The sequence below is a fragment of the Phalacrocorax carbo genome, chromosome 2 (assembly GCF_963921805.1).
Source record: "Phalacrocorax carbo chromosome 2, bPhaCar2.1, whole genome shotgun sequence".
NCBI classification, from domain to species: domain Eukaryota; kingdom Metazoa; phylum Chordata; class Aves; order Suliformes; family Phalacrocoracidae; genus Phalacrocorax; species Phalacrocorax carbo.
The window spans coordinates 92,330,468-92,351,324 of NC_087514.1; the positions used below are offsets into that span (position 1 = coordinate 92,330,468).

General features: G+C 38.4%; 1 protein-coding gene across 3 annotated transcripts in view; it reads left to right on the forward strand.

Annotated features, from left to right (window-relative positions):
* The window catches only part of GMDS (GDP-mannose 4,6-dehydratase), a 421,773-nt gene that overhangs the window by 147,160 nt on the left and 253,756 nt on the right, over positions 1 to 20,857 (forward strand). For all 3 annotated transcript variants that reach the window (XM_064443492.1, XM_064443490.1, XM_064443491.1), the window contains 2 exons: positions 19,589 to 19,781; positions 20,638 to 20,742. In XM_064443492.1, the coding sequence (XP_064299562.1) occupies positions 19,589 to 19,781; positions 20,638 to 20,742 (298 nt within the window). The remainder of the gene's footprint in view (positions 1 to 19,588; positions 19,782 to 20,637; positions 20,743 to 20,857) is intronic.

Below are 20,857 nucleotides of genomic sequence, written 5' to 3' on the forward strand. Positions count from 1 at the left end.
TCGAGTGCTGAAAACTAAAGTTAAACAAATTCAAACTAGAGAAGAGGTGCAATTTTTTTTAAAATGAGGACAATTGGTATTTGAGTGGGTTTACCAAAGGATGTGAAAGATTCTCCGTTACTTGCGGTCCTTAAATCAAGATTGGATGCCTGCCTAAGAGATATAAAAAACTACTAGCTATTTACACAGCTTGATATAAGAATCATTGAGCAAAGTCGTATGGCCTGTGTTATGCAGGACTTTTTTATCAAGAAAAAGGAAATCTGCAAGTAGTATTAGCTCTATGTGTATAATTGTTACCTATGAAGTTAGTAATTGCAACAAAAATGTGTTCCTTTTCCTTTAGTAATCATGTCTTCCTTGGATTTGTGTACGTATCAGTCAGAATAACCAATGCTTCTTTCAGTTTTCTCACCTGCAGACTTAAATAATACCCACTATGGTTTTTATGTTTTACTCTGTATGAAATTAAGCAGTTATTGATGTTTCTGGTTTTTCTTCCAGATTCTTATGCTAGCAAGCTACATATTAAAGCATTTGAATTATAAACACTGAAGTAGTGTCTAAAAAAGAAAAACCCAAACCACAAACCCAAAACCTTGCCTCCTTTTGAAATTTAAAAAACAGATCCCCAAATAATATCTCCAAATTTTATATGGAAAATCAGATTATAAAATTGATTCTGTATTTCCATAGATTATGTAGAAAGCTTGACCTGTGTTGTGAATATGTAATATCTTGGCCTATGGATTTCACATTTATGTCTACCTGAAGAGAAAAACACATCTTAAGATGCTCCATCTGAAAAGACAAGGTAGAGATCTCCTGGTTTATTTCCGAGTAATGGTGATAGAAATCAAATTCTTCTGAACCTGTAAAAATATAGGACCTACAGAGGTCTCGTTGGTTTTAAAAACGTATTCTAATAATCCCAGAGTTACAAACACAGCTTTAATAGAAAAGAGCTAGTCTTGCGTATTAGATATAGACAGAGTAATTCCATTTGAAATTTATAAAAACAAGCTTCTCTAAAGACAGACTTTCCAAAAGTACTTTGCCAAGCCTCAGGTGTCTTCAGCCATCTGTACTGGATTGCTTCCTCTTACTGTATTTCAGCAGTGGCGTGGTGGGAAAGTATTGGTGACAACGACGCTAATGCAATAGGCATGATTCTTTTTTCCCTTTCAATTTATTTTGGCAATCTTGCAAGAGGAGGGTAGCAGATCTAAATCAGCTACTGTAGCAGTAACTGTGCTGCATGCGCTTTGATGTCCCCTCTCTCATGTCTTCTGTAAGGTAATAATCAGATGGATAATCAAAAGATGATTAGGACCATGCCCAGCTTGTGATGCATTTTGTTTTCCAAAATGACTCCACTGGGGTGGCGGACGTAGTAAAAGTTGGCAGAAAATACAGCTGGGCAACTGAACTGCAGAAAGGATGAGCAGACACTCGCTTCGGCACCCAGCTGTTGTTTGCAGGGGCTGTAAGGCGGATGGTGTTGCTGGACAGATGATTTGAACCAGTGCCTGCTCGACTCACAACCAAATACTTCAGCTAATTCATCACAGGGCTCTTGAGCGCTTCAGTTGTGCGAACTTAAAAGGTTAAGGCAGTAAATAGTTTACTGCCACTGAGGCCCAGTGAACATTGATCACTGTTGAATTCCCTCTGTTTAGATGTGACTTCTTTTGAAATATGCTCAGTAGGTTTAGTCTGAGAGCAGGATAATTGCCGTGAGGGCTTAAAATTTGAAAGCAGACGCTTCTACAGCCAGAATGCAATAGGCTGCCAAGACGGACTAGTGTAAAACAATACAGTGGTTTTGGTTGTTGGTAGTGTTTTGGGTTGGTTTTTTGTTGGTGGTTTGGTTTTTTTTTTTTCCTAAAAATTCTTGGGACTGAATGAAGAAATAGGAAAGACTGTTTTGTGAGGCATGGATGGGTGAAGTTATGCGGATTTTGCCCCTTTCATGCCTATTAATAAAACCCTTGCTATAGTCCTAGTTTCAGCCTCTCTGGGGTTTATGCTGCAATGTTGAGCAGCTGATGGTTCTCCTTAACCTAGTGTTGGGGAGTTACTTAATCAGCATGCAATTAAGGTTTATTTTTTGGTGCATGCATTGATATGGTGAGGATACACATATTCCAGAAAGTACTCCCCCTGCTCATGTAGCTGTACATGTTTTCCATAGCACACTTATTTATGTACTGGATTCTTACTCTCACCACTGTGAAGCGCTGCATTTCTGCAACATGGTTGGCAGTATCCCGTCAATGCATAGTGCTGGTTGTGTGCCCAACCAGCTCTGTGAGCATCAAGGTCTGCCAAAACATGATCTAATGGCTTCAAGCTTTGGATACAGATTTACTAATTTCTCTAACTGGGGGGGAGGGTGATGGGTTTGGGAGGGCAGATTACAGTGGTAGTTTAAAAGTATACAACTGCACCAAATATGTGTGCGTATGCCTTTTTTTTTTATCATATATGATATCACCATAGCATATGTGAACATACCATGGTTTTGGTGATCACATTCCTCCTCTGTAAAAAGGTGAATTCTTATTAACTTAGACCCTGACCCAACCAGCAGCTCCACCAGGATGAATCCCTGTGTCCATGGGGAACTTCTGAACTTTGATGAATCTGTGTATACACTTCAGGTTCAAAATTAGCTGTGGTTAAGCTGAGGTTATTGATAGTTACATCATTTATTTGTTTTTCAGAAAAAGCCTGGTGATACAAACACATAGAGTAAGACACATAAGAAAATTTAGAGGAATTTGAGCCTGTTGATCTTTGTTCTGTAGCACTTTACATATTAATGTAAACTTTTAAAGACGACTTACAGTCTGGACAACATGCTGAACAGATCTGGAGCTAGTTATCAAAGATAATATCTGCAGTCTTTTGTTCCAAAAATAAAAATGTTACTTCAGATTGCAAAGAAAGGGAGCTGAGAAGTTTTTTCTATGCATCATGAATGTATTTTTTTCAATATGTTCAGATAACTACTTTTATAAAAAAATACGGAATCTCATAAGTTCATTCCAAAGCTCAATTTTAAATGTATGAATATTTGGTTACCATTTTGAAGGGAAAAAAAAATCAAATAATAAAAATAAAATTCCTGCACTTAGAGGTTTCTATAAAGTTCAAGACCAAAGCAGTAATGTGAGGAGAGGGGGAAACCTGGTGAGCATTCAGTTTCTCTGTATGTGGCCTAACTCTTTACTGAGAATGTGGCCTTGCTCTTTACTGAGAAAACAGCTCCTCAGACTTGCCAGCTGTGAAATTTTTAGTTCATCTTTACCATGAAGCACACTGCATTTTTTTTTCCTCTTTTAGACAGAGCCATGAACAGATGATGGATGAACTGTAGACTCGCTGTGTTGGAAATACCTATTTAATTTTAAAAGCTTAGCCCCTCCTTGACAAGGCAGTCATCCCCTCTTGAAACAATAGAAGAAACATCATATAGTCATAGTTTAGCGCCAGTGAAAGACTTCATTCAAGGGTTTGATGAATAGCAAAAGGAAACGTGAGAAAAATAGCGTGACAGCTATAAACTTTTCATTGCCCTCTCTTTCACTGTCCCGAACTGTACATTTTCCTGTATATTTAAGGTTAGGTGAGAATTCCCAAAGCAGGCAGCATAATTTTCAGCTGAGAGAGATTTCAAGGATGAACTTGCAGATTTTAAAGAGAAAAAGGGTTAATATGAACTAAAGCTTGTAGTATGTAAGACGTGCATTTTAGAGCAACTGTTCCATCTCATCTGTTCTTAAAATAACGTCAGTTTTGCCATTTCTAGTGGATCTGAAGGAAATGAGAAATGTTTGTAAGAGGCTTCTGAGATGCAGTGTATATTTGCTCTACTGTGTGCTGGAAGGTCTTGATATACAATTTCATGAGAATACTAGTTTTTCAGATACTGAATATCATACAGATACATTAATTGAATGTATTTAGAATTTTTGGGGAAGTTATAATTTCAAAGGTGTCAGTAGTTGTTAAATGTTGATGAGAACTAGTCTTGGGGTAGTTTTGGGGATATACAAGAGTCCTAGGATCAGATTGCTGTATAATTCTGGTATGGTATTTAATTAGATCTCATACCTGCATATGATGTTTGTAAGTTCCCATCATAAGGTGTTGCACAGTGTTGCTGGCTGCTGGCAGAGAGTGAATAGTATCATTTCAGTGAAGTGAATTGAGTATCAATGTGTTCCCTCACCTGATGAAGAAAACGCATTGTTTATTTCCTCATTCCACAGGATAAAAACTCCCTGTAAATATGTTATTAAGCCAATATATTGCTACACTTTACCAAGTATAAGAGCTGTTTTCTCCATAAATTTGGCAAGCTTATAGAATAAAAAAATACACTTGCATCTGCATTTCCATACACTGAAGATGTAAGTAGATACCAGTTAGAGTCGGATGTATATCAGTTAAGTTTATTTACCTGAAACTGAGGATTATCTGTGTAGCCATTATAGCTGGGAAATTTAAAATGGTTAATTCTCACTTCTTAAAATAAAAGACTTCCTAACACTATCCACTTTATTTTTTAGGAAAAGTTCAGACTTTTACAGGAGAATACAGAAAGTATAAGACTTCAGTGCTCTCTAATGATATCTTTTAGCACTACGAGCAGGAAAAAAAAAAAGGTGTATATTTTGTATGCAAGTAGGAGTGTCAAACAGTGTTGCAGGTGTAAGGATAGCACAGTTTATCTGAATTTTCCAAGTAATATCCTTTGCAGAATGAGGTTTAATTGAATTTGTTTGTTGCATCTATTAATCCCATGACAATATTAACTGAGAGCTACTGACAAGTTTGATTTATGTATATTTGTGCCTTTTTTGACTTGTATTTTTCTTAATGGCTTTTTATCTCTGTTTTTTTCCTTTATCATACTGACATGAGACATGACTTCTTTTTGCTCATGCTGTTAATTAGGAAAAAATGAGAACTCTTTAACAGTTTAAGCTTACAGGGCTCACTACCGTAAACTATCAGTCTTCTGTTTTTCATAATCAGAAATATACCTCTTTCCCTTTCCTTTTCCTCCCACCCAACAGAGAAGCAAAAGACACAGTTCTCCAGGGTGTGGTTATCATGAGATAATTGCAACCCTGAGGGATTTGAGACACTTTAGGTGCATTGCATACCTTGTAGCCGTCCAAGGATGAGATTTTCACACGGAGGCTCCACCCCACCGTACTTTATTTTTTATTGCATAAATCAGTCTGCATGCTTAGGGATCATTTATCATTTCCCTAATATTCACCAGGGTACAAACAGTACTGTTCTAATTCCATTCAACCTCCATATTTCTCCCTCCTTCTCCTGCTCAAAAAAAGAAATAGTTGGCAAGACGCTAAAATTATATAATGGTGATTCTGTATTTAATGCAGAATTCGTACATTATCCTGAAAACCCTTCACCCTGGAGTACTCTTTGTACTTCTGTGAACATGATATATGGCTGAATAGTGCACTTAGCAACTATGACTTCATTTAAATCTTTCAGTTTCTGAGAAAGGGATTACTGCCTAGAACCTAACCGGTATTAAAAATACATATTTTCAGATGCAACTGCAGTTAACATCAGCTTAAATCTGTCTGTGGAGAGAGCACTCTTGCAACATGAGAGGTGTTAAAAACCATAGGAGTGGAAAGTGAAATGCTTGTGCAGGTTTTGTTTTCATGCCACTCTTTTTAATTTTTTGCTAATTATAGAATTCTTCATCAGTGTTGACTACTTATATTTCTCAGCCTTCCAAGCACGGCTTCTTTGGTATATAGAGTGATGCAGGATCAAAAATGAACTGATGTTTCCAAGGTCCCATATGACACTTTTGCAATTTCCTCTGCTTCTCTGGCTAACCGGCAACACCAGTATGCTTCTCCCCATGTTCCTGTGGTTCCTTGACAAGGTGAGGATGCTCAGAGCCCCAAAGCAGCGTGGGGTCAGCACTCTGGAAATTAACTAAAACCCCTACTGCAGCCATGAGACATAGCAGTCTTAGTTTATGTCAGTGTTGTGTGCGGTGACGGATCTTAACTTGCGGTATTTTTTTCATCCAGCCGTACTTCACAGCTATTCAGCACATCTCCCGCATGGACAATCCCGCTTACAATGGCCTGTGCACCAGGACACTCTCAGCAGCGTGTCAAATTTCTAAAGATTCCCCCTTTTTGTATGTGCATTTGTGAGCAAGTTAGTATTATGACCTCTTCTCTGGCTTAATACGGTGTGATAAAACTTGTAGGCTGAACTTGAATTTTTTTTTTTCTACCTGGTCAACAAGCTCTAGCAACACAATTTCCTTAGTTTCAATTAAATTCTTGTGAAAACTTCTCGCTTGGAAGGACATGGAAACAAAGTGTGCTGTGTTATAGAGGCTTGCAGTCAGGTAGAGAAAAAAGTTTGGAAGGAAAGATGGGTTGAAAAAACTCTGAGATAGGTTTACATGTTTCCTTCCACATTTATCTCTCTGTGAGATAAATGCACCCTGTTGGCATGTGCTTGTGGTCCTGCCATTTCTTGACTGAGAGATCCATGAGTCATTTAGAAAAGAAAAAGCATGATTGAAAAGTGCTAATTGAAATAAAATATTTGCATACAATAGAGACTTGGCATCTGCCTGAGCTACACATTTTTTTAAAACTAAAATGCAGCCATACACAATTTTACAGACTTCACTTTATTTGTGAAATTTGATGTTCCCATTGATCGTGTCTAATGATCTGTTCACTACATTTTGGCAACCTGGTCTTGTCTTCCGCATTGCTTTTCTAACATGCCTCATCCTGAGGCTGCAAAATTCACTTTGAAAGCTGATGGAGCTTTTTATATGCCAGTCAAGTCTTACTCAAAGCTGCTCTGAGGCAGGGTTTACTGGCATGTTGAATGGCACACTCTGGTACAATCAGAGAGGAGCACTCTCTGGTATGGGTCAATATGGTCTCTTACCACTTCTAGCACTACAAGACACAAAAATTTCAGTGCCGTCTTAGGGTACAGTCAGGTAGGCTAAAGTTATATAGTTTGTTTTTTTTTTCATGGGGTCATTAAGGGAAACTCCTGAGCTTTTTGGTTTTATGTGATTAGTTGACTACCGCATTCCTATTTCCTGAATGGTTTACCTCAAGGTTCAAGTGAAAATCAGCTTTTCTCTGATACTCTGATAGTCCTTTTCTCTGTGTCAGAACCCAAGAGATAGGTGAAAAACAGGGCTGACGTTAGTGTTGTGGGTTCCAGTACACAAATCAGTTGCAATGTTCTGCTTTGATTTATGATCACCATGCCTCATGAGTGCCAAAGCTGCTTTTTAAACTTAATGCCTATACGTTATTTTCTAAGAATTCTAGTGGAGAGGCTTTAGTAGTCAATAATAAATATAAGAATAAGGTAAAAGCAAAGGGGGTGACAGCAGAAAAACTAGCAGAATGATTTATTTTCTAAGAGTATCATCCTGCTTGTTCAGAAAAGGGAAAAATAATAAAAATGTTTAACCAGAGGGTCTCATCCCTTTCAGCTCTCTGCCCCTTGGCCTTTTCACCCTTAACCCCACATACCTGTTGAGACATCTTTTTTTTTTTCCCTTCTGATTCATCCCATAGGTTTCTTTCTAGCTAGCCACCCACAGCCTTCTGAGGCAGATGAGTTGATTAAGTGGAACATTTTATGAGGGAGATCGCCTTTGAGTCCGGAGTACTCACTGCTGCATAGAAAACATCAGTGTTCTCCCTGAAAGGGTGCAACTGGAGAAGATGTAAGGCTCTGAGTTTAAGTATTATAACCACATTAAAATCTGAGTGCTAGTGGTGGCGGTGATAATAGCATATCCCACTCTTGTAGCTCCCTACAGAGGATGAAGAATTATCACAGTCCACTTTGAGGTATGTAATTATTGCTATCCCCATCTTGCCTGAAATGGAAAATTAAAATTAGGTGTTACTACCGTGAGTTTACAGAAAGCTATTTCTACAGGTTTATTACATCATTCCCAACAAAGCTATTATCAGCTACTGTATTTGTGGATGCTATTAATACTCTGATTTCAAAATTAATCACATGTAGTGCCTGTACATGCATTACAGGTGAGGGTATTAGTGCTCTTCTACTAGGGTTCACCCACTTTAGCCTTTCAGGGTGGGGTGGGTTTTTTATGTTTTGTTGGCTGTAATTTTAATAAACTTAAAGGATTCAGTGGTTTTCTTTCAGGGCCAGTGCAAACCTCAGGCTATTGTATTTATTTAAAGAATGTTTTAAAGTGTCAGCTGTTCTCGAGAACAAGTAAAAGGAAAGGAATGCTGTTGGTTTTGTGGAGGAAAGAAAAAGAGATTGATTTTGGAGTTGTGCTTTTTTTAAGATTTTGGAGTGAAATTTCACAGAAGATGACCTTGTGCACTGGAAGAAAAGGCAAATTTTTTGCCCTGTTCAAAAAAGAAAACTGAAAAAAAACCCTGGTGACATATGTCTTGATGCACTGTTGCATGTTTATTCATTTTCCCAGTCATTCCTGCTGGAGTACTGGAGCAAGAACTGGGAAGGTGGTGACTGTGGGAGCATGTCTTTTTGTCAGTACATACATTTCTATCCAAACTTGCCCCTTGCAATTAGCCATCCCAATTTCATTCTTAATGCACATGCAGTAAAAATGAACAAAAGCCTCAGAAATTAATTACACAGAAGTCTGAGGTATGCTGAAAACATTCTAGCTAAAGAGGAGTCGGTGCAGTTTTTGGTTGTTTTATGGCAATCCAGAAAGTATAATCCAGAAAGTGGAGGTGTAACATTGTACTAATCACTTTTAGGACACACAGTGAATGAGGGGGGAAATTGGGCTTACAGAGAAGAGCAGGAGGACCAGGAATAGTTCTGCAGTGATGGCATCGGTTTAGAAGACGTGTTTTTATAGCAATTTTCTCTAAGGGTCGTATCCTTGTGAAGAACAGGACTTCGGTATTTTAGTAAACCAGGTGCATAAATGGGGGCAGACATTGTTTGCCTGCTGAGATGGAGTTCTTTGCATCTCCTTTGCCACAGTGAAGCAGGTGTTTGACTCTGAGCTCTCCCCCCCACCCCCTCTGGGTACTGTGGCGCAGAGGACGTTCCCTAGATAGTTGGGCCCAAGACAAGAATTCATGATTTTTTCTCTGTGTGTGTATGCATATGCTTATTTATTTCCTCAGAACTTCATGTCTCATTTGTCTCCCTGAAGTCCTACCTGTTTTAAAAGCTCAACCACAACCGAAGCACCACAATGTAACAAGCTGCAATGTGTGGTCAGAGCTGAGGTACCTGTCCACTCTTAGGCTGTGATGAATGATGTGATTTGATTTTAGAGTAGCTGACAATAAAAGAGAGCAAAGATAAATTGCTTTATCTTGCATTTGCTGTGGTTTAAGAGTGCTTTCAGACAGCGCTACCTCAGCTCCACAGAGAAATAGCAACTTGTTTTCTTGCAGTGACGTGGCTGTGTCTGCACCTTTAGCTTTCAAACTGAATGGCTGAGTCAGGCATATTTATGGGCAGTCTGTCTAATTGGGTTTGTGGTCCCATTAATAAGTAATATGTGAACGTTCATCTAATTCTTTTTTTTCTTCTTGCAATATCCCTGTGAAGTAGGGAAGCTCTTTCAAGCCCCAGTTAGCTTTAAGGAAGGAGATAGCAATTCTTGTTGTTGGAAGGAGGGGAGAAAATGCTTTTAACTTTAGAAAATGAAAAATTACAGCTATTTCCATAGAGTAAGAGGTAAAAGCTTTTGTTAAGCATTACAGAAAGTGTTTTTTTTATTAAGTATGTGTTGTATCTCTGTAGATGCTTCATTCAGAGCATGCGCAGTTTGGTCAGAATGACTTACAGGACTTAACCAGCAGTCAGTGTTTTTCTCCTCCTCTTTTTAACATGAGAGCTGTGCTACTTCAGTTACTAGGTGGATATAGCACAGAAAGCCAAACCCAAAATAATGACAAATATAACTTGGAGAACAGGTCAGGCAATTGTCAGTAGATAATGTGTGGGGAGAGGGGGGGGAAAAAGTAACAAAATATTTTTATTCTAAAAAGTTTACAATTTTATAACAAGTTTTAAATTTGTACTTACTTGAATTTGAAAAAATTGAGAAATGATTCTACAAAGGTTCTGCATTTGTTCAGTATATTTTATTTCCAGATTAAATACTGTTAAGGAAAAAAGACCATAGTCCATGTTCAAATCTGTCAGAAATCCATATATGAAATATGATTTTAAGTTTATTTCCTCATGGAGGGAGGAGCATTTTTGGTACTTCAGGGAACAGTTTGAACTGTTTTTAAGTGTTCTAAAACAATGCCATTTGGCATGAGGAATTGCAGTATGGGAAGTAATCTTAAGTGATAAATAATAAATGCTGAAAAGATACAATTTTTCTCTGATTGAAAAAGGAAGACTCATGGCAGGGCCCACAAACCTACAGAGATTTTACTTTATGCATCTGTAGGAGTTACAAGAGACTCAGACAAGGTAGTCATTTGCAAGGCATTGGGGTAATTGTAGCTTCTGGGCACACATCAAAAATTGGGAGCGTCCATTGTGTTAAGTCATGTTTTTCGGTCTTGTTGGCTAGAAAGACGGAGAGAGGAGAAAGTGAGAAAGTGTTTTTAACGAAGCTGTGCCATAGTAGATTATTGCTTTAATTCAATATCTATCTTGCCATCCTTTGAAAGTCTATCAAAATCATAAAACAGACAGGTGGTGAAGGTTTGTTGGGTTTTGTGGAGTTTGGTTTTTTCTTTCTTTTTTGCTTGTGATGACATTTTTAGCACTTCTGTGCAGAGCACATGTCTGTGTGTTCTGAATTCATCAAGACAGCAAGGATGAAAGTTTTAAGCATTGAAGTTTAAAAAAAAGCATCAGAAGTTTAAAAAAAATTACTATAACCTAGTTGTCATGTTAGGATTTTAACTAACCTGCATGTTTTAAATTAATTTCTTTATATATGAAAGTGAGTAAAAATGGTGCTATTTCTTTCAAAGTGAGTGCATTCCCTGCATGCATTTTATTCATAGCTCTCTATTCCCCTGGTACGTATAAAGCAAAATGAATTGGCTATCTTTTTACATCTCCCTTTGAATGTTCTCTAGAGGCTCTGAAAGTTGCCCCTTTTTGTCTTTCTACTAAATAGCATTTAAAGCTCCTGGCACAGCTGGACTTCAGTATGTAAGAAAGCTTTTAGGGTGTTACAGTGCCACTAGCCATTGAAGCTACAAAATTTGAAACATCGAAACCCATCCTGACTTTGCTGCATGTGCCTTGCGCTTAAAAGATTGCGTAAACATGTACATTGTTGAAACTATCCTCAAACAAAATCACGTTGAAAAGGAATAAAGAATCAATGCTTCTTTTCTAAAAGCTTCTTTTATAATCTCTGTAATTTGAAACTAAAGACTTTGAACAGTGGGATGGAGATTGTTCTGCAAGATAAATCCTTTGCATCCCATAACCCTGACAACTCCCCAGTTCCATCAAATTAATAACAAATGGATGAGAAGATAAGCAAAACTAATGGGGAGGTTACATTTTTGTGACAAAGGTTTATGGCCATACAGAATCTCATATTCTGTGATATCCCTCCTCCTCCGCTCCGGTATTTTTTTACTATCAGATCTGAGCATTCCTGTATCTGAAGCTCTTCTGTGGAAGAGATATGATGAATAGTATGTTGGACTATGTGCCTCCAAAAAGCTGCTGTGAGCAACTCTCCACTCCCCCAGTAGGAATCACTGATTACCTACAAGTCCAGGCCTCATTCTTGCACACTGTACATCCACTGTCTACTCATTGGATGGTGCTACATGTCTGAACATTGAAACACACTGTTGTAATCCCATCCTCCCCATTGTCTTAAAATTGTGCAATACTTGAGTTTGGGAGCAATCTCTGAATGTCATCTGAACCAGTTCTTTCCATAAAGCGGGGCCAGTTTACAGCAGGTGGCTCAGGGCTACATCTGAGCTTTGAGTACCTCCAAGGGTGGAGAAGCTACAGCCTTTCTGCACAGCCTGTTTCAGTGTTAGACTACCCATGTTGTGAACTTTTTTTCCTAATATCTAATTGCAGGTTTTCACTTTTCACCTTGCGTCCATTGCTTTTGGACCTGTCTCTGGGCAGTTCTTTTAATCCAGTCTGTTAAATTCTCATAATGCACTAAATTAGATAGTCAATAAGCAGAAGGATAAATAATTTACAAATTACCTCTATTTGGCAATCTGTTCCAATCCACACCTTTCAATCAGTAGTCAACACCCAAGACAACCATACAGGCTGTGGGAGACCATTTTATTAAAATGGAAAATGGATATTCCATTTTAAGGATTGTGGCATTAACATTTTGAAAACCATAGGCAACTGTTGGTTCTTCTATACCTCTTAACTGGTCAGGCATGTACCAGCGGGCTGCTTTAGAGGCAAGGGTGAATTTGATGACCTTGTGAGCTGGATTTACAACCACACCTGCAATTTAGCAGGGAGGAGTCACTTTTTAAAGAAACTGAATAACGAATCCAACTATCAAACCCTAGTAGTCTGATAAAATTTTAACTACTCAGGGTGTATTTCTCCATGCTTGTTCTCTGCTTTAGGTTGATTTTTTTTCTCTTTTCCCCCATCAAAAAAACAAAAAGGGGAGAAAGGAAACCTGTTTTAATAATGCCAAGTTATTTCTCTTTAAAGTTTATTTCAAAGAGTTTGCATCAGGAACTTGAAATTAATCAGGAGGAGAGTTATAAGGAAAACTTACCCAAGCCAAACCATGAGAAGTTGCCATATGAACATACACTGTAGAGTATATCGGGGGGCTCTTGCCTCCAATCATTGAGTATTTCAGCTGCACAAAGGTAGTTGCTGCTCCTTAGGGAAGACTCTGCTGCAGCGTAGTTCAACTGAATGATAGCTGGGGACTGCAGGCAGTCCAGCAGCACTCTTGTATCTCATGTGGGCAACAGCAGTGTAACTTGGCTATTTATGAACTTTTTAGTGCTCGTGGAGCTGAAAGGTAATAGCTGCTTTTGGATTCTGCAGTGCCTGACCCTTGGGGATGTATTGAAAGGTGATGCATGGTTTTGCTGCTGCTGTTATCCTGAGTAATTTTTTCAGAAGTATACTTTTGTTGTGAGGCTTCTGCTTCATTGCACCCCTTTTTACCCCACACAAATTTCCCGGATCTCAATAAACTTAAAGAAATGAATGGTGAGGAGCCATGAATGAACTCAACTCTGCTTCACCCCTCATTTGTGCCCCTTTTTGGGGTGCAAAATCGTGTGTGTGTTTGGGGCAATGAACAGGTTTACATTCAAGCTCCTCTTCCGTGTGCGTAATGAAAACCACTTTGGGGTTACTTGTATAAGACTGAGCTGGTCCCAGAAGCAGAGTCTGTTGAGGTTTATGACGGGTTGTAGAACATTAAGATAATGAAGGATCATTTAAGATCCCTAAACTGCAAATAGCTTATTTTTGCACTTTGGTTTGGGTCTTCACACTTAAGGTGAAGGTGAAATACTGGCCCACTGATGTCAAAACCAAACTTCTAACCACTTCAGGACGTTTCTCCAGTCACTCAGTCTGTAGTATGATAGAGCTGCAGTGGAACTCAACCACTGGGACCTCAAAGTAAGCTCTGACAGAGAAGCACATCTTTTATCTGCACTGCTTATTCCTTTGCAACAAGAATAACTTGAAAATCCAAGTTATCCAAGCTCTTTTGCTACAGCAATATTGTGAACAGCTTGGGCCAACATTTTAGGAAAAAATGTTGTCTTCTGCTTCCACTTATAAAAGTTTTTCCTTGATAATTCTCTTCTTATAATCATGTTGTTAAATTACTCTAATTTTATACAGATCACTTTATTTTTATGTTTTATTAATGAGAGAAGAGGGAAAGAAATAGGAAATAAGATAAATGTACAAAAGGCATATTGCTTTCATCTATAATTTCAGCAATTTTTTTTCAGTCAATTTCTATTTAGCTAAGAAGTTGAACAGAGCTTTAAGATATCAGCAGTGTTGCTTAATAAGTGGTTCAGAGCTATTGAATTGATTATTTTTCTATATAACAAAAAATATAGTTGTTTGGGGGATTTGGGTATCTTTCAACTATTTCTTTTATCAGGTGAGAGGGCAATGAGTTAAGCATTCATTATGAGCTCAGGGGTTGGGGGAAGAGGAATTGTCATTTTCTCCTAGAAGGTTACCTGACATTTTTGTAGAGATATAGGTTCTTTCCCATCCCCTTGATACCACCCAGCTTCCCCCAAATTCTTTAGATTTCCTAAAATCTCTGGGATCTATTTTTTTTTTCCGTGTGTTAGGACTTTGTAAGAATGCTTGGCCCATAGTCTGTATCAGATTTAGCAACTGGAATGTTATGCTTTACATGCCTGTTCCTAGGGGTTGAGCAGTTCGTTTACTGAGATGATATAAGTGATCCCAGTGGCTTTTATTGGCAGCGAAAGGCACACTGAATATTCAAAGCAAACAGAATTGATTTTAAAGAATACAAAAAAGTAACCACTATCAAACCTGTAAGACTTGAACCATTTCTGAGCAGTTTTTTGGCTTTGCGGTTTGCTTCTCAGGTGTAAACATTTCTCAGTGCTCGAAGAGGCCTGATACATATCTTCTACTCTGATAAATCTAAAGAATATACTTTAGATATAGTTATAGGCATATATAGATAGATATAAATATAGGTTTTTTTCAAGAGAGCAAAGATCCTTATTTTAACATTATAGTTAGGTTAGCCACCTTTGCTTTTACAGTGAAAGAATAATAATTTACATTTATACTATCTTATTTCTTCCTGGGGCTTCAATAAGCTTCCCTTTTATAACACCAGCCTTCCAGAAATCCCATTTTCTGAAAGTGTAAGGAGATGAAATTCCAAATAGTTATTTATATTCCTTAGGTAGATCATTGAAGCATATTCTGCTAGCACATGCTATTTTTTGGTTGAAAGCTAATAGTTAATATGATTGCAGCCCATCTGTTGGATTGCTCCAAATGACAAAACAGAGAAGTATCTCACAAAGCCAAACCTGTGTGTGTGCTAAATTGATACTTATTTTCAGACTATTGCCACTCTTGACAACACATTGGTCAGAAGCAAGTATTATTAAGGCTTGTATGTAGTACTCATAGACAAGATAGGAATGTGTTCTTGTGGAGGGTAAGACCCATATGTTTTCATTTAGATACTTTTCAGTAAGCTTTTAAATCTTGTTAAAGACCTTGCTAAGCTTGGTTTTGAATGATCAGATGGGAAACATCATATTTAAAACATTGCTCTATTAAATTCAAATCTCTTGTAAAGATAGAATCTGGCGATTATAAAGAAGGAAGGAAATGGGGGTTGGGGCGGGAAACAAAAGTTCAAATTCAAAAAGTAGAAACCAATTCACAAAACTCATTGTCATTTTTGGAGCCACGTGAAAGAAGAGACAAAGTGGTTCAGTGTATTCATATTGTGTCCTGTGATTCCAGAAACGTTTTAAGTAGTGAAACTATGCTTTTCTCAAGTAAAAATTATCATGCTATGGATAAACCTTGCTGTGGAAATTTTTACTTGCCCAAAAATGTGTTTGAAATGTACTATATTAGGGATGAATCCAGCAGTGAAGATACTCAGTATATAAAAGTCCCATGTACGTAAGGAGCCAGCTTCCTTTTTAGTATTGAGACAATTCTGCAAGGTGTTCAGGACCTAAAAACCTGGAACTGAAGTACTTTTGACCAAGGATTCAAGAGTCTCCTTATTGTTCTGTCCAATTCTAATGACACACTGTTATCACTACCTATTAAATGGAATAGACACATCTTAAGTGTATACATTCACAGTATCTCCAGAGATCAACGATGACAACAGCAAAGCATGGTGTCCCCAGTGTACATGGGAAGGGAGTGCCAAGGTCACTCCGACTAACACATTCCAAGTAGACAATTTCTGTTTTGTTGGTATGTCACACTTTCCCTTTGTCACGAAGTCTGTCCAAAGAGGGCAAAGTAGTGTTGGATCTGTGCCCTCAATACTCTTTGAGAAAACTTTCGGGTTTAAAGTTTCTGCTGGTAAAGAAGCTTCTTTTCCCTACTCCAGTCATTACGAAAAGTTCTGGTGTTGTCTTCAAATGAGGTTGTTTGTTGCATGGCTTAATTTATGCAGTTGACAGTAACTGATAGTTTTGGATTTTTGAGGTTAGAATGGAGCACCTATCTTCAGTAGCTAAATTAAAAAACTGGTGTGCATATAGTTTCTCCAAAGCGTGATAAAGAGCATCTCCATTAGGTTTTCTGCTCTGACTCACTACTGTCTTTATTGGTGTACGGGGAGACGAGCTTCCTAATTCAGGCAGTTAAGATAGCTGGCATAAATTAGGCTGTTGAAAACTCTCATCTGTAGGTATTACCTAAGCTCTTTTTTCTACTGGATAAATGTTTAATCTTTCAGAAAGAGTCGCTTGGTTTTAGCCTTCGTACACCTGCCATTACAATATTTTCCATGAAGTTTTTACTCTCCAAGTTAGTCCTACTGAACTCAGTGATTCAGTGAAGATGTTTTCTATGAGCAAACACTATTGAATATGATTTTGTGTTTGGTTTCTATAATTCAGTCCTTGGTCTTTTTTTTGTGTGTGTTATGCATGCATGTCAGTTCTCTCTTGCACATCCCTCTTAATGAGGTCCCTGCATTTATTTATTTTTTTTTAACACTCCAGTCTCCCTGCTGGTCTTGCACAAAATAACATGTATAAGGAGAGGGAAATAATGCTGTAATGGATAACCCAGCACCTTTCCCTGCTCTGCCCTTCTTCATTTGTAACTACTTAATCAATCCAGTATTTTATAAAACTCTCTTATGTTGTTAACTTTGAGTTAGAATCAAATTAAAATCCAGTGTGCATTTATCTTTATTTGCCATGTAACTGCCCCTACACTGCACAGAGTGTCTTAACAGTCTAGCATTTTTTGTGTTGGAGGTTATAGTGGATAAAACCATTTTTTATTTTCATGCCTGCCATTCTAGTCTAACCTGCACTCCAAAATGAAATTAGTTCAGTGGTCTGAGTCCTGTCCCTGGTGAACAATAGTCCGTATTGCAAAACCATCAAACAGGCACAAAGCTGGCGGTTTCTGCTCTGGGACACTCAGACCCAGCCAGTGTGGAGGCATAATTACCTCACACCCCAGGGAGTGAATTTTCTAGGTGAAGATTGAGGTCATTCATAAGGCAATAGGGAAAAGCATCTCTTGTGAAACTCTGCACACTCTGAGGGTCTCTGCCTCAGCGAGGGAGAGCAGTTCCCAATGCTGCTGCCACAGGCTCATTGCTTGCTCTGGGTAAGAGGTTTTATAATCTGGGATCTCTGATTTATGACCACCTCAGTCACATGTGCCGTTTACTTTATAGTATAATATGTAAGCAAAGATTTGCATTTGGGGTGATGTTTTTTAGCAGGTTATTTGTTGGAAACAATACCTTAATATAGGTAAATTCCTGGTTCTGCTACAATTAGTAAGTGTTTTGTCTTTAGTTAGAGAGCTGGGATGTTACTGTGAATATGTGAAGGTGCTAGCCATATGGTAAATATACTAACTTACGTTCATTATTGACTGTATCACCTATTCATTAACGTCGATGTTTTCCCAAGACTTACTCTGACAGTGAAGCTGAGAGACCTTAAGTGGCTGTCATCTTTGTGCCAAATGGATTAAAACAAAAAATTCTCAGCACTACTCAGTAGATCAGTGCTCAATTTCAGCTGGGTCATACCAGGTTAACAAGCCAAAGTTTCAGGTTTCTTTTTTTTTCTTTTGGCTTAAAAATAAAAAAAGTAAAGTTTGTTTTTATTCACACCACTAGCTATTTCACATCAATACTGTGGGAGAATATTTTTATATTGGAGCACAGTAACACAATTTAGATTATTTCATACCTGTATTAAATTAACCATAAGTGCAAATTCAAATTAATCTAATTATTTTTATTTCAGCTGCTGTGTAAATAAGCCTTAAACCTCTAGTGATTGCTGAATGGGGAAAGTGGCTTAACAGGAGAAATGAATACAGGGCTATCTGTCTGAATCTGCAGAGAGCCTGAAAAAATACCTAACTGACAGGTTTCCCACTGATTTCACTGTGATAGCTCAGCTTGTATAGCTGTAGTAATTTTCCCTCTGCTCCATTAATAGTTACCCTGTCACTGAAGACTAATGAAGGGGAGAATCACAGATTTGTACTATTTGACATTGGTATTGTCTCGCTAACCTCTAGCCTAGATCATACGAAGATGCTAACATTGCCATCACTCTAGAGCTCGTTCCTGAAAGTCAGAGGGGACACAGGTAGAGTAATTCTTTCTTAGGTCAGGGAAATGGAGGAGGTTGCTCTAAAGGTCCATTCCCCTTTCCTTTTTTATAACATCAGCAGTATAAACAGGGAAATGTTTTTCCAAAAACTAGATTACAAAAGCAAAATCTCTGGGTTGGAGAAGAGGTGTAGAAGGAAGGAGGAACATGCCTCTATATGGGCACCAGTGGGAGAAGGCTTTTGAGTCCAGGAGCTCCACCAGCATGTCCAGACAACCAGCCTGTACCCACCAAACAAGCAGACTGAGCTCACTTCTGAGCGTTTTTGCTTCTGCCTGCAGATTGGGGTGGTCACAACACATTTCTTACCTTCAGCTTTTTTCCAGTTTTTAGCTTCTGTAACTGTAAGGAATAGAATTAATGTGTTTTTGAAACACTCTGAAAGCTTGGACTCAAGCATTGTCTTGTGGCCCATGCCACGATCAGGCTCATCATAAAGATAACTGAGAACTACTGGAGCAGGGAGAGAAAGAGGATTCTTCGCCCAGCAGTGTGCACAAGTTTATTATCATACTTTGAAGGATATGTCAGCTGGAAGAGATGACAGGTTTCTTTTGGATACCTCCACCTTTTGCTCTCCCACTTCATTGTCCCCCTAACCTCTGTTCAAAAGTCACAGCACTGTTACACCTTAGTCAGGTGGGGTTGAGAGTCTCATTTGATAACAGATATTTCTAGTCTTCTCTTTACTTTGATGTGTGTTTAAATTGAAAAGCTTTGGACCTTGTTTAAAGTCTGTGGATTTTTTAATACATGTTTATGCTGTCTGTTTAACCTATTTTTTTAAAAAAAATATATTTTGGACAATTCTGACCAAATTCAAGTGTGTCAAAGATATTAAGCCCAAGTGAATATTGTGAAAATTGGCAGCTGTGGAGATGAGAGAGAGCCTGACAATGATGCCTGGCAATGTGGGGAGGCTTTACCCCTTCCTTCACATGGGAAAATAATCCTGAGAGAGAGATCAGGGAACACCAGTCTTTTGGTTCTACTATTTATGGAACTACTTGTTTATTCTTGGAAATCCTTTGAGGGTACTTTTGTAAACTGAGCATCTACCCTGTACAAAAGTGTCTAGTGACAAGTGACATTACTTTTTTTGGTTGTACATGATCTTGGCATGTTCTGGTTCCCCTAGTAAAATTGGTGGGTTTTTTTATTTTTCTCTCCCCAAGATTTCTTTCGACTTAGCAGAATACACTGCTGATGTTGATGGAGTTGGCACTTTACGGCTCCTAGATGCTATTAAGACCTGTGGCCTTATCAACTCTGTGAAGTTCTACCAAGCCTCCACCAGTGAACTTTTTGGGAAAGTGCAAGAAATCCCGCAAAAGGAGACCACCCCTTTTTACCCAAGATCGCCTTACGGTGAGGATCACTGATGGTGTGTGTAGTGTCTGTCTGTTCTCCCCACTCATGTCTCAGGGCTGAAGTCATTTGGGTGTGAGATTAGAATGACGATAGAGCTAAAGTGACTAGACATGTCGAGAGGCATACCTTTATGAATTGCTATATAAAAAGTATTTACTGCTATTGCCCGGGGGTTGGAAATTAGCATCTCACTTCACAAGACTGTTCATTCAGCTCAGAGGTAGAGAGCTCTTGTAGAGGGGAGGGGGGAAGGTGGCTCATCCTTCATAAAGGGTTGTGAGATACTGCTGAAGTGGTAAGGTTTCATATTTTTTCTTGCCTAAATGAAAAATTCCCAAGAGCTCACTTTTTCCTTCATGAACTCGCATGAAATTTGAAACACTTATTAAAGCAATGTGCATGGAGGACTTTGGTGATAAAGTTTCAAATCAATTTGGGTGTTAAGGCACCAGATTTTTGCTTTTATTCCTCCAAAGTACTTTTTTTTTTTTTATTAGCAGAGGTCACCACAGTGGCGTATTTCACACGCTCTGGCTGTGTTAATTATATTGTAAAGGAAAAAGTGCTATGCTTGAGTGTGCATAGCAAAACAAGTGAGAAAGTGCATTAGTGCTTCCTGGCCAGTTCAGAGGCTGCACAGAAAAGGAGTATTTTCCCGTTCAGCTGCTGTTTATTGGACTGGATATTTTTTCCATATGAAAGGTGACATATATATGGGGATTGAATCAAATTCTAATGCACTCCGCTGTTGAAATGTGGACTTCATCCTGCGTGTGAGATAGATGTGTATGTGGGTCTGAGCTGTGTACAAGCAGAGGGGATATACATAACGCTTTAAAATTATTTTTTTTAGGGGCAGCAAAACTCTATGCCTACTGGATTGTTGTGAACTTCAGAGAGGCCTACAATCTCTTTGCTGTGAATGGCATCCTCTTCAATCACGAAAGCCCCAGGAGAGGTTAGAAAATCCATCTGAAACTGCTCCCAACTTTGCCTACATCTGACCAGAAAAATGAAACAACGCATCCACGGGTTTAATTTAAACTCGCCAAAATTCTGTAGGGAGGGTGTCA